This window comes from Prionailurus viverrinus, chromosome A1, assembly GCF_022837055.1.
Source record: "Prionailurus viverrinus isolate Anna chromosome A1, UM_Priviv_1.0, whole genome shotgun sequence".
NCBI lineage: Eukaryota > Metazoa > Chordata > Mammalia > Carnivora > Felidae > Prionailurus > Prionailurus viverrinus.
Window position 1 is genome coordinate 10936908 of NC_062561.1, and position 15206 is coordinate 10952113.

At 36.9% G+C, this 15206-nt stretch overlaps 1 protein-coding gene across 1 annotated transcript in view; it reads left to right on the plus strand.

The window, feature by feature from the left end:
* Positions 1-972: 972 nt before the first annotated feature.
* Positions 973-15206, plus strand: part of RXFP2 (relaxin family peptide receptor 2) — a 59981-nt gene continuing 45747 nt past the window's right edge. The window contains exons 1-2 of the mRNA XM_047855291.1: positions 973-1049; positions 1957-2093. Coding sequence (XP_047711247.1) covers positions 973-1049; positions 1957-2093 — 214 coding nt within the window. The remainder of the gene's footprint in view (positions 1050-1956; positions 2094-15206) is intronic.

Below are 15206 nucleotides of genomic sequence, written 5' to 3' on the forward strand. Positions count from 1 at the left end.
TTGCATAGTGTCTTCCCAGCTCTGCATGAAGCGCTCTCTGGAACTTCCTCCCCAGCGGTGTCTCCAGGGAAAGAGGAAATTCATTCACCCTCATTTAAACACATACATCATACCTTGTGCACATATCAGCCATTTCAGTTTCTGTTCAAAATCAAAGTTAAAACATATTAACTGAAACACGTTTTAATACTTGCACTTTCTGCCTTTAGAAATCAATAATGAATCAAAGATATTCTTAACTATTATTTATAGTTACTGGGTTCTGAATTGTGTGTGTTGAACGCTAATATTTCAAAGATTAACTCTGAAAAGCCTAACACAAAGGGATGATGATTCAACTCTTTAGCAATTAAACTCTATTTCTTTCATGAGTAAGTCTGGTAATTTCTTTGAAATCTTGACAATTCTTGCTCTAAAAATTGTATTTTCATGGACTATATATTTAAATTTCCAATAGATTTGTGACGGGCAATTCATGGCATTTACTTGCACTTAAAAATTCATGCCCAAAGTTTCAATACCAGAAACTATCAACCATCCTCTTGATGGCAGAACACAAAAGAGAAGAAAAAGTGATCCCCCTGATTTTTTTAAGTGAAGCAAGGCAATTTTTATTTAAAAAGTCCTCGAGGTTAGTGAAGAAAAAAAGGTGCCTGAAACGTAAGGAAAGATTTTGAAATTTTTCTTCTCATCTAACGCTTGATTCTCTTTGTTGCTTTCTTGGTTTGAAAAATAAGAGGAGAACAAACACATCTAAACGTATCTGGAGAATTTAGCTCACTTCTTAAAAGAGAAAGAACTAACACGTCATGTGATTGATAAAATATTTTCCCTTTCAAATCCCTTTTGAATCCTTATTCTATCAAAGCCTGGAAAGAAAGAAAGAAAGAAAGAAAGAAAGAAAGAAAGAAAGAAAGAAAGAAAGAAGAAAGAAAGAAGAAAGAAAGAACAATGAAAACTCTGTCTCTTATGATGCGTGACCACAATGGCCAGCCATCACTGGACAGTTTTTCAAACAGTGTTGTTAATGACACGATTAATAACGACATGTAAGAGAATCCCTATCATTCACTTACAAAATCCTCCATCCAAATTAGGACTACAAGCTGTTTTATATATGTCTACATAGGCATTTCCTAGTCAGTGAAACACTGACAACAAAATTCTACACTGAAGTTTTGTAGAAATCTTTCTGATTATGCGAGGATCAACCAAAAGTCCCTTCCTATACTTGAATTTGCACTAACTGTGCTGTCTTAGAAGCCACTTTCAGGATGTAAGAACTAAACTGTAATTAATGTTTTCTGATAGGCATGCAACACAGCATTGAAAGCAAAATTATCCACTTTAAAATTATCCACTAAAATTATCCACTTTAAAAAAGGAATATGGTTACAGAGTAAGTAAATGCTTAAAACATTGTGTGTTTTACAATAACTATTAAACCCAAGGCCATATATTTTCATTATTACTATCTTTCTGTATGTTCTTTGAAAACATTGAAAAGCGTTTGAATAGGTGTTCTTCATGTATTTGTCAGTAAGTAGCTTTTTGTCACTTGCTTCTTGCATTGAAAACATGCTTGTAAAGAGTTTCATCACCTTTTCACTGTAAATCTATATCCCTTCATATGCAAGAACTGTGTATGTTTAGATTTTAAGTAAGAGCAAATTGCACTACATGCTTTGAAGGGAAACAAATTTTAAGTGATTTAAAACAACGTTTCTTATCTAATAATGCCCAAGTCTTATTTATGTCTCTCTGTCCATACTATAAGGAAATAACGACCAAGAATACAACCGCAGATTTAAAATAATATGAAACAAAAAAGAAAGAGCAAAAAAGATAGGCTGCAGAGTGACAAGACCTTCTCCCCTCAATGCCAGTAAGGTTCTAGCTCTGAGCATGCTCAGACACATGGGAGGCACCGAAGTTACTATGTCAGAACTCCTTCAGAGGTATAAGGAGGATACATCTAATACTTCAATTGCTGAAAACCTATTGTTACTTTTCTGGTATTAAACATCTCTTCAGCCTCAGACTGATTGCAATGTTCCTTCTACTTCATTTCATCATCCTGATAGATGTCAAAGGTAAGTCTGCTACTTTCTCGCTTAAATGAGTGCAATTCCAAAAGAATAGAAAATAGACTATTTCTATTTAGTTCTAGCATATTTATAATAGACTCATTGCAGCGTTTGAGAAACAGACATCCAGTTTACGTTGTCATTGTCATCACCACTAATTGCTTGTAGTCCCATCCTAGCAATTTCTAGCAGCAACAAATTTTTCATGGGAACTTGCTTTTGTATGTTATTAAAATTGTAGGTAAAACATTTTTTTAAAACCAATGTGGAATATATCAATTATAATGGCAAAAATAGTTCGTAGTATTTGTAAAAAAAAAAAAAAAACCAAGCATGACAAATTAAAAAATTAAAATTTTGCCTTATGAAATTTCAACCTGTTGAAATATCTTCATAAAATGTATGTAATTGTTAGTTGCTATGTTTCGTTGTTAACATAGCTGAACTGGGAACTGCCCAAAAAAAAAAAAAAAAAAAAGAAAAGAAAAAAAAACAAAAAACAAAAAACAAAGAAAGAAAGAAGGAAAAGAAAAAGCCACAAATCTAAAAGTCAGAATCTCTCCTTTAGAGCAAACCTATGTAATATAAAATCATTAAAAATGTACAAAAGGACTCTCCTTACTGGTTTTGATTTTTAAACATTTTTATTTCATCCATATTTATAATTTGGCATTTTTCTTAGGAAAAAAATTAATATTCACCTGGTTTTAAAGAAAAATATACCCTTGTTTTATTGTGAGCTTGTACACTTGTATCTATTTATTATATCCAAAGCATGTTGGGTTTATTATTATTCAAAATGTGTCTAAGTTCCTAGTCTTTCTTAATTTTGATAAACTTCTGAGAATAAGAGTTAGAATTTGAAATTATTTTTGTTTTCTGAGAAATTGGTTTTAGGTTTCTAAAATACTCAGTTTTCATTAAATGAACTCAATTGAGTATTTTTAATCTTGAAATAAAATGCAGTTATTTATGAACAATTATTTACAAACTTCTAACAAATAGAAGATTTTTAAAGTATTTCAGTTTTAGTTTGAATTTGAAATACTAAAATTTTCTTCAGATTATTTTAAAGTATTATCCTAATACAGTTAGCATGATTTTTATTTTGCATTTTAATCTCCTTTACATAAAAATTTAAGTTATCATTTAAGTGTTGCCTTATGTGTTTCTTAAAGACAAGGAATATATGAACTCATTTGACATGAAATACGTTTGTGGAGAGCAGTCTATTTCTTTGATTTAGGGTCTTCCTTCAATTTATATCCTATGCATATCTGTAATATTAAATTTTATATGATTTTTAAGAATAAAAGTTAAAAAGAAGGTTCTTGGATCCAATACACTTTGTAGAGGTAATCTGTACCCTTAATTCCTTACTGTACAGGAATTGCAATATAGTTAACCAGTTTTAATAAAATTTATGGTATAAAATATATATGGTATAAAGGATATGTATAAAATATAAAGTATAGTATTGCTTGTGGTGATACATTTAATTGACTTTGTGAACAAAATTTTTATGAGATGAAAAACATCTATTACTGAAATAATGTTTTAAGATTTACCATAATGTAATGGTGTTCTTTAAACTAAAAAAGAAAGGAAAGAAATTTTAAAGAGATGATTTTGGTTTATTTCTAAGCAAATGCCATGTTTCAGATCCACAGTCCAACCTGATAAATATTTTCATTGTAATTCCTTGGAAATCTTTATTTTCCAATTGACCTTTCATTTCAATTGCTAATTTAACCCTTTCTTTTTAACATTATTTTCAAAGCTAGACATGTTAATCCTTTGATATCTTATTCTTATTTATAAAGATAATAATCATTTGCTATATAATTAGTGGAAGTTTTTCACAATAAAATTATAGACAGTTAAAGTAGTTCGGCTATAATAAAAAAATCATCCGGAATTATGTAAGAGCACAGATTGCTTCTTAAATTTACATAAATATTTGTCATAATTTTTTCAGTCAGACCTAAACAAAAGGAAAAGGCAGACATTATGTTTTACCTTTTCTCTTCTGGCCATCATCACCCTTGAGTGTCTAAGGGATTAGTGATATTGGCTAACAAGCTACAGACATTAACTGATGAGTAAAGATAACATATCTTATTATAACTTTGTACATGTATTTTATCATCAATTTATTCACTGGGTATCCTTGTCAATCAGACTCAAACCACCTCCTCCCCAACAAGTTTTTTGTGGATTAATTACGGATAATATTACAAACCGAAAACATGGGCTTATATGAGAAATTAAAAGCATAAAGTGCCCACAATGCTACTGGGTAACTCTAGGTTGCTAGCTACTCAAAAATTTTGCTAACCTTCAAAAAATGAAGTCATTGAAAACAGGGGCCTAACATTTTGAAGTGAGCAGTATTTGACTGCCCCCTAATGGACAATTCAAAGCTCGCGTTGGCTGCTCCTTTTTCTAAGAAATGTCGCTTCTAATTGGTTGCTGTCACTTGAGAAAAGGTTTTCCAACTAAATTTTAATTTCACACAATTACATCATGCTGCTGGTAGCTGTGAAAATCTATTATATTGCAGGCCAGTCATACAGAGAGGCTACATGGGCACCACTAATGAAAAAGAAACTTCCCTGAATGGAGCCCTCTGTGAGGAAGACAGAAAATATCAGAAAACCAGAAGCGAAAGCTATTTGAGATGTGTTCTCTCTAAAGGCACTAACCAAATACATCTTGCAACAGATGTTTATTCATTTGTTTATCTTATTGTAAATAAATATGACCAGGTATATCAAGAGTTTTAAGGACTCTTACTTGAACTAACAAAATTGGCTGTCGCCTGAATTTTAGAGACAAAATTGGTTTGCCTTCAAATCAGTTAGTTTTGAAAAATGGCACACTTTGTCCTAGAAAACTGTAGCCTGAATAAAATTCAACTAATTAGAATAGTTTTTGTGTCCATAATTATATAATGATAAATGCACAGCATTTTTAGGAACGTATGTGTATCTTAAATGCATACGTTTAAGAACCTATTACTTGTTTGGTAAACATATAACTTAATGTTTATCAGAAAAAATTAATGTGCTTGTTTTACATGAGAAATAGTAGGGAATTATCTGAAAACAAAAAATACACCTGTCTTCTCTGCTTTATTCACACACATCAATTTCTCACCCCACACTTCCAATCATTGAGTACATCTGGATAAAAACTAAGTTTGCTGGGTGCTTGGGTTGCTCCGTCACTTAAGCATCTGTCTTGGGCTTAGGTCATGATCTTATGGTTCGTGAGTTCAGGCCCCAAGCTGACAGCTGAACTTGCTTCGGATCCTCTGTTCCCCTCTCTCTCTCTCTGCCCCTCCCTGTCTTGTGCGCGCTCTCTCTCTCCCTCTCTCAAAAATAAATAAACATGTAAAAATCCTTTTAAAATTAAGCTTGCAGTAATTTCAACTGTGTTAAATACCTCGGAACGTGCTCCCCAATCAAAATGAAATGGTTGCTTTAATGCTCGCGTGGTTCGATAAACTTTTGAATGTTTTAAGATTAGAAAGGAATTGCAGTAGAAGAATTAACTTTATTACCAAGTAAACAGCCTTTAAATAAATTCAGTGAGATTGATAAAATGGTAGACCACGTGTCTCAGGTTACTCTTCCTTTGCACTCTTCTGGCTTCCATCCTTACCTCTTTTCCTCTTTAGGCCTCTGTCTTCCCCGTGAGTCCCCCACCCACCCACCCGCACCGGTGCTCCTTTCTTAGATTCATCTCCTGACACACTTAACTCCTTCTTCTCCTCCCCTTTGCACACATCTGTCTCAGACGCCCTCCTGGCCTCTCTGGCTGCTGTTTCTCCCTCTTGCCTCCTCACTGTGGTCTTTTCCAGGTTTCCTGGCCTCTGAGACCTCTTCTGTCTTGTCTTCCTGCCTCCACTTTTCAACTCTCTTACTCTTTGAGTGCTTACCTTCTCCAACTCAAGCTTCATGCTTTTCCCATTTCATGCTCCCTAATTCCCATACCTGCTCCACTTTGACCGTTAGCATCCGCCTCGTCATTTCCCCTTGGAATCCAACTGCCCCTCGGTTTCCTCCTTTCCCAGGTATTCCTCACCTTTGATGGCCTCTTGTCATTCTTGAGCTTCCTCTCCAGGTCTTCTTGTATCTGTCTTGTTCCTCTTGAGACCCTGGTCCCCTTTCTGTTATTTGTGTCTAGCCCCAGCGTCTCCTGGCCTGGCCAGCAGTCATCATTTCTGTTGCTCAGATTGCTAGAACATGTGTTCAAACACAAGCAAACATGTACTATATCTTGTTATAACTTAAACCCCACCTTGCACTCGTTTTGGAGGTCCATGGTGATTTCTCCACAATTCTGAAATGCAGAGAGCTCCAAAAACTGAGAGTTTGAACTCTTTTGCCAAAAAAAAATGTGGTTAGAATTTACCAGAAACTATTTAAGGTCTTCACTTATAAATTTACTGCAAAATGTCATACGTTGTGATATATACATAGATATTAATGTGTTTGCTCATGTGATTTTGCCCTAGACCCAGCAGAGAATGTTATGTCATTTATAGCCTAAGTATCATTTAACTTTCTAAACCAAAACAAATGATAAATTCTGGAATACATTTCTCCAAACGATTTCTGTTAAGGCGTTATACTATACTATACTATACTATATATAGTATATATATAGTATATATATATAGTATATACTATAGTATATACTATACTATACTAGCCATCACCCTATTCAGATTACCAGCTGTCTGTCCAACATTTTTCTCACCAGTGGTATATGACTATTTTCTTTGCTCAGGGAAGTTCTGTATTACCAAAATAAGTGTTTGATGAGAGAGAAAGAGAGAGATTATTTTAATGAATTCTCCCTTTCTGTGGTTCTGGTTCATTTTTTATTCAATTCGTTCAGATATTTTTTAAATGTTGGTGACTACATTTTCCATTCCAATAATTCCGACTGCATTTAAATCTGTCTGTTCTAGTTTTATAAACTTCCCTTCTTACTTCACGAAATTATTCCTTCCATTATTTCTTTGGAAAATAAATACAGATTTAAACCGCTTTTTAAAGCACTATCATCTAATTCCCCAGGTATGAATTCTCCTTTTTTTTTGGAGCCCTGCACACTTTCATAAAGTCAGAGGGATTTTTTCCCCTGCACACCTCTGCCTTTGAGGGATCTCAGAATTGCTGCAATGTAGCCCATGGAAGTGTTCAGGTCTGAGCCGGAGTTCATGTTCAGGTTTCAGCGATTTTTACCTCGTGGGTGACCCAGTTCCAAATCTCATGTCTGGTTTGCAAGGCACCACTGCCGCTTCCACTGCTGACATGGGCAGGGTGATATCCGGTCCACAACCTTGGGGGGTCAGACGGAGCCATTTACACTCATCGTCTGGGGCTCAGTCCCAGCACACGCGTCTGCAGGTTCACACAGCTGCTGGCTGGGCTTTCACAGATGGGCTTGGTGCCCAATCCTCATGCTCAACCAGTCCCAGCTCCCTGCCCACCTTGGGGGGCTAGCTCCTCTCACTCCAGTGACTTTTTCTCTCTTCGCGTACTGTGGAGAGTTCTCTCTGCTATGAGCTTGACGTTTTCATGAAGAAACACGATACCCATCTTTTTTGTGTCTATGGAAAAGAGTGTGTTGGGGGGAGCGTATTCGGAACTTGCTCACAACCTTGATGCAGAAGCTCCGGAAAGAAGGTAGTTTCATTCTTTAGATTTCGCTTTATCAGACGTCGGACCCTAGTGGCCACACACCGGAGATTTGGAGTCGCGAAGGGAAGTGCCATACAGGTGTAAGGGACTCGGGGAGGGGAGACAGCAGAGTGTGGCAAGGATGCTAGATTTAGGATCAGCGGAACTGTGTTCAAGTCGCTGCCTTATCCTCACTGGCCTTTGGCCCTCAACATACCAAATGACCCCTTAGCCTCAGCCATATTGGTGTGATTGTTGGTGTCTAAGACCCATTTGTGATGACGCTAAAGAACTAGATTCTAGGATGCCACCCCCAGTAGATTCAACAGATCTAGGCTGGGCCACAGGGCTCTGCGCAGTATAGAAGCAACCCAGGTGTTCTGATAAACCTGCCCTATGGATCGCATCTCTGGGAACACTGATATTACATTAGCACATCAAAATATAAGTAGGCTTTTCTCCTATAAGATATGCTCATTCCTTGCTAATTCTTTGTTCATATCAGGATGTTCATTGGGCTTACCTGCATTATTTTACATATTAATTCAACCTGAATTTTTTTTTCATTTTGAGGATGATAAGAACCAATTAAATATTTGGCAAGGGAATAGCTGAACATATGTTGTCTAATTATCAATACACAGCCTCTTAATGGATAGTATGATTCAAGAAAGTATAATTAATATGCAAGTTTAGCTGTACAGTAGTCAATGTTACCACTCCTTTTTTTTTTTTGAAAGAAACCCTAAACCTATGATACAAGTGGCTAGGGAGACATCTCTTCTGATCCAGAGTAAGATCCTCTTTTTCATTCGTCATCTGGCTTTCATTATCCACGTCCCCGTGGCTATCCACATCCACGTTTCATTATCCACGTCCAGCCAGTGGACAGTGGGCTAGTCATTCGCCTGTAGGAGGACAAGAGTGCTATTTTAGGGACCTCTCCTCACTCCCTTCCTCCCCTTGTTTCACCCACCTCTCCGGGTTTTTTTTTTAAGTGTTTATTTATTTTTGAAAGAGAGAGCGCGCACAAGCAGGGGCGGGGCAGAGAAAGGGAGACAGAAGACCTGAAGCGGGTTCCACGCTGACAGCATCGAGCCCGATGTGGGGCTCGAACTCCTGAACTGTAAGATCATGACCTGAGCTGAAGATGCACGCTCAGCTGACTGAGCCACCCAGGCACACTTCTGTCTTAGTCACACGTTTGCCTGAGACTTTCTTTCTCGACCAGATAGGCTAAAAATAGTATATTTATTATTGTAGATATTTGTACTCTTAATTGTCTTTCATGTAAATTCATGAAATATAAGAAATTCAAAAGATGTGGATTCACTTCCATTCTTCTTTTGAGGGCCCCTGCAAAGATATTCCCTCAAAAGTCTTAACTTCTGTGTGGGAGTGAGATGAGAGAGTCTTTAGGTAAACTCACTTACAGTTAAGAAAAGGATAATCCATGCTGAGTGTTAGTGAAAAACTCTGTTTCCTCCTTCAGAAACCATTCCTTTATGGCTGTTTCCCATTCCCCACTTACAAATGCCGCTCTTACTCTAATTAATGCTAAAATTATCTACTTGGAAAAGTAAGTTGCCCTCACTAAGAGCACAGGGTTTTGCAAATGCAGTGTGATTTTTGTCCATTGCCTGAGTGAATTGCAAGAGTTTTGTGAAGAACAAAGCATGAGGAAATTACTCATACTATAACCTGATTCCCAGACATAGAGCATATACTGTCATAAGCCAATGTGGACCACCTTACCCCAACATACATAGAATCTACCTGGAAATTAGGAGACACCGGACCATGTCTCCTCTTCCATGGTAGGTAACTTTAAGCAAAAATGTCAACATGAAAAACCCCCTGAAGTACTGATATTAGATAAATGAGAAAAGAGAAATGAACATAAAGCTTCTACACGCGCCTAACCCACATGGATGGCATATGTACATGTACACTCAAGTTTGGCCTACACTTCTGACATGAAGTAACTATGTGCCCCCCACCCCACATACAGGAATTTAGGGATATGTAGTCCAGTTATGGAAACAACATGGCCGCCCCTGAAAATGATAATTCAGTTTGCATAGCAATTTTGAGGCATATAGTATGTGCTAAAAACTGAAAACTTTGTTAGGCAGTGAGAGAATCAAAACTGGTAAAGTAAGTTCCTCTCCATAAGAGGGGCACAATATACTACAGGATAAAGGAAGATATCTATAATAAAGTGTATATACATGTATATACACTTTATTAGAGATATATAATATATATCTATATATAATATAGATATAAAAATATGTGTTATATTTTATAATCATAAAATGTCATAAATACTACAATAGGGATATGCGTAAGATGCTTTGGGAAGGTTCATACTTCGGAACAATTTTGGAGAGGATCCTGAAAGTTCTCACAGAAATGACTTTCGTAACGGGTGTGAAGAGTGAGGAAGTGAACCAGGAGAGAAATGGCATTTCAGAGGCAGAGAACAGCACAGGCTGAAGGAAGAGGCCTCAGTGTCTTATTACCACAGAAGTCAGGGCCGCCAGGAGCGTGTTCCTGACAGAGTAGACAGCAATTCTAAAAAGTAAAGGAGACGCGTTCTCTGCCTGTGCTTGATCTGAAACCGCTTTGAATGATTTAGTTCGCTCATTTGCAGAACTCTATTGTATGCCGCCGATAAATACGCCATACTTTTTATCTATCTTATTTGTCAAGGATGGTTGGGTGGTTTCCAGTTTGGGGCTGTTACGAAGAATGCTTCCGTGAATATTCTTGTCTGAGTCTCTTGGTGCACATGTGCGTGCATTTCTGTGGGCACAAGCCTACAAGTAAAACTGCAGACTCGTCAGGTTTTTAAGGCTTCGACTTTACCAGACAATGCCAAAGGGCTTCCCAAAGCAGTCGCTCCAAGGAGCACCCTACTAGTGTGTGAGAGTTTGCACAGCCTCACATCCTCACCAAATAGTTTATGATGGTGTTGTGTTTTTTTAGGTTTATTTATTTATTTGGGGGAGGGAAGATCAGAGAGAGAGAGAGAGAGAAGGAGAGAATCCCAAGCAGGCTCCATGCGTAGTGCAGAGCCCCATACCGGGCTTGATCTCACAACCTCAAGATCATGAACCGAGCCAAAGACAAGAGTCCCATGCTTATCCAACTGAGCCACCCAGGTGCCCCAGTAGTTTTTTTTTTTTAATTATAGCCATACTGGTAACCTGTAGTAATATTACTTGTAGTTTTATTACTTGCATTTCCCTGCTAACTAATTAGATTGAATATCTTTTCAAATGTGTTTTTGGCCATTGGTATATCTGCTTTTTCTATGTGTCTGTTCAGTCTCTTGTTCATTTTCTATTTATTGTTCATATTGTCCTCATTATTTTGTAGGACCTCTCTCCCCCCGCTCCCCTCCACACACACACACACACACACACACACACTCTCACGCACACATGCATGCACTCACACACATATTCTAATTATAAACTTTCTGAAACATCTTCTACTCTGGAGCTTGCCTTTAAACTTTCTTTTTTCTTAATTAAAAAATGTCTTTTAAGGTTTATTTAAATCCAAGCTAGTTAACATATAGTGCAGTAATTGTTTCAGGAGTGGAATTTAGTGATTAATCACTTATATATAACACTCAGTGCTCATCCCAACAAGTGTACTCCTTAATCTCCATCACCCATTTAGCCCATACCCACCCAACACCCTGCCAGCAACCCCTCAGTTTGTTCTCTACATTTAAAAGTCTCTTATGGTTTGTCTGTCTCCCTGTTTTTATCTTATTTTTCCTTCCCTTTCCCTATGTTCATTTGTTTTGCTTCTTAAATTCCACATAGGAATGAAATCATATGAAATTTATCTTTCTCTGATGACTTATTTCCCTTAGAATAATACGTTGTTTCCAATGGCAAGATTTCATTCTATTTGATTGCTGAGTAATATTCCATTGTGTGTGTGTATATATACCATATCCTTCTTTATCCATGGACATTTGGGCTCTTTCCATAATTTGACTATCGTTGATGGTGCTGCTATAAACATTGGCGTGCATGTGCCTCTTTGAATCAGCATTTTTGTATCCTTTGGATAAATACCTAGTAGTGCAATTGCTGGGTCATAGGGTGGCTGCACCAGTTTGCATTCCCACCAGCAGTGCAAAAGTGTTCCCTTGTCTCCACATCTTTGCCAACTTCTGTTGTTTCTGAGACATCTTCTACTCTATAGCTTGCCTTTACACTTTCTTAATGGTTTCTTTTTTCTTTTTTTTTTCAATAGAACTTATTAATTTTAATATAACCTAATTTAGCTCTTTCCTATATGATTAATGTTTTTGTTCTCTATTTTTTGTATTCTCTTTAAAATCTCTACCCCAAAGTCATAAAGACTTTTTTCTATATTATCATCCAGAAACTCTATTGTTTTACCTTGGGTATTTAAATATAATTCACCTAGAAGTACCCATCCCCAACCACTGCTCTGTAGTGCTACTTGTTCGTAAATTAATGTTCACATCTGTCTGTCTTTTTCTGAAGTTTCTATTCCATTCGGCTGGTCTATTGTTCACCCTTTGCCCCAATATTCACTCTTTGCCCAAATTATTGTACCATCATAATAGGTCTTAGTTTACAGATAAGTTCTCTTGCTTTGTTCTCCTGCTTCCAAACTGACCCGACTCTTCTTGTCCTTCTAGAAATATATTACTCATTTTAGAAACAACTTTTTCATTTCTACACACTGTACATGCACATTCCTGGATTTCTATTGTAATTGCTTTGAAACTGTAGATCAATTGGGCGAAAGAATTAACATCTTTAAAATATTGTCTCCATTTATTTAAGTTTTTAATGTCACTCAGTAATTTTATATACTTTGCATAAATGTCTTGCAGATTGTTGTTAAATTTATTCCCAAATATGTGACACTGTTGATGCTATAGTAAAAGGCATTTTTTAAATTTTATTGTCTAATCATTTGTTGCTGACATACAGAAATGACTTTGATTTTCAGAAAGCTTGCTAGATTTACTAGTCCTAACAATTAATTATCTTGGATTTTTATGTTCACATTCATATTATTCATAAATGATGACAGTTTTATTTCTTCTCCTTCAATATTTAAACCATTGATTTACTTGCCTTGTCTCACTACATTTGCTAAGTCTCCCAGTACAATGTTGAATAGATGTGGTACAGTGGACATTGCTATCCTGTTCCCAATCTCAAAGGGAAAGCCTTCAAAAATCCACCATCAAGCATATTCTATACTGTTGGCTTTCATAGATATCCTTTATTAAATCAAGCAAGTTACCTTCTATTTTTAGTTTGCATAGTTATTTTAAAGTCAGGACGTGATAGATCCATCTCTGGAGTCCCTGTCATAAGCAAAGTTAATGACGAATGGCAGACCAGGAGAAAATATTTGTGAGTTATAGACCAGAGGGCTAAGCTCTCTAAAGAATTCCGGTAACATTGCCAGATTTGATTTTCTCACACACAGTTCCAAACACTGTGTTCCGGGCCACTGCTGTCAGGAATGAAAGTTTCACCAGTCCAGGAGCATAAATAAGTATTTTTCATAAAGCTAAGTATATTCCTTTTAAAGGACTTTCTTTTTTCCTGTGATATGTTTTCTGTAGTTTTTAATGGTAAAATAGTATTTTTCTAATAAATCATTATTATAATACATAGTAATTTAGGGTTTTTAAGTTTTTTCTTATTTGACAAACTAAAATATCAGTAACTTGTTGTAGGTTCCTCTATATTCTTTAATTGATTTGATGGTCTAAGGAATCTCTGACCAAATGTTTATCAGTAATCTTTAGGGTGTTGACAAAAAGCAAAAAGGAGCCAGTGCATTGGGAGGGGGGTGGGGGAGGACCTTTAGAGAATATGGAAGAGGAAGTAAACCAGGGCAGTGAGACATCACAAAGCCATGGGAAAAATGGTTTCAACTTGGTGGCTGTGGTTAAGCTGTGTCAAATGCTACAAAAAAATTAAGTAAGATGAAGACTATAAAATACCTACTGCATTTAGTAACAAAGAAGACATTAATGGTGCTGATGGGAGACTTTCAGCAGAGCAGCAAGGCCAAAACCAAATGCTGTGGATTGAAGGAAGGCTGGTGAGGAAGTGGAGACATTGCCTTATTTGATTTTTCTTGGGAATTTAATTTTGAAGAGAGAAGTGGATTTCAGTTCCACTGTGGATATAGTAGGATTTGGGTTGATGGGTTTGTTGGTTGCTTGCTTGCTTGATTGGTTTGTTTCTTTGTTTGTTTTGAACATGAGAGATGACTGAATAAAATTAACATCAATTTAAAAACCAGTGGAGGGGCACCTGGGTGACTCAGTTGATTAAGCATTGGACTCTTGATTTTGGCTCAGGTCATGAACCCCGGGTCGTGAGAGCGAGCCCCACATCAGGCTCTGTGCTGAGCATAGAACCTGCTTAAGATTTTCTCTCTCTCTCGCTCCTTCTGCCTTTCCCCCCTCCTTATACACACTCTCTCTCCAAAATAAAACAAATGGACAAATGAACATTAGAAATATTGTTAAAAAAATAAAATAAAAACCAGTGGAGAGACAGTATATTAAAATATAGGAGACAGAGATAATAATTAACGGGGAGAGATTCTGAGAAGATGAGATTAAATAGAATATAGAACACAGATGGACAGTTTCACTATGGGCAGGAAAAGAGACCTTTATCCTTCGTGCATCATGAAAAAGCACCCAGGGCCTCAGTCTAGGATGGTGTGGCTTTTATGTGGCTCAACACCAACAGTCTGCTGAATGGTGTCCCATGGTCGTGTGAAACACATCCCAGCTACGCACATGCAGCAGTCATGTCTGTAGGTAAATCTATAAGTTGATGGAACTAGAATTTGGGAGAATTGCCACCAAGAGGAAGAACAGCCGGTGAAAGTCCCTTGACACAGAGTAGTCAGCAAATTGGGGATGAATTAGAAGAGAGAGGGGAGAAGGGAAAATGGAGCGTTTTCTCTCCTCTCTACGTTTCCTGTGCCAAGTTCCCAACAGGTGTCACCTTCACAAGCAACTTTTCCATGTTTCTCTTCCTTTTACCCACCACAGTGGTCATTCTGTGAGTTCATTGTGCCTAGGCAGGTTTCTTTAAGAAGAAGATAGCCTCTCAAACTCATACAGAGCAAGGTGGCTGTTTAAATAGTAAAAGACAATATTTTAACCTAAAGGAATTCCTCTCTAAAGGTGAAATTTAGGCAGTTTATTGGTGGGTAGCACGGTTGTTTTTGGGGTAGAAGTGTTCCTTGTGCCCTTATGTCCCTTATAACCCATCAAGGGCCACAGCATTCAGTTTTTGATCCACCTAAATGGACCCAGCAAAGGGAAACGTGGGGCTGAAATCCATGCCTGTCGATGATGATATTGACAATTTGAAGT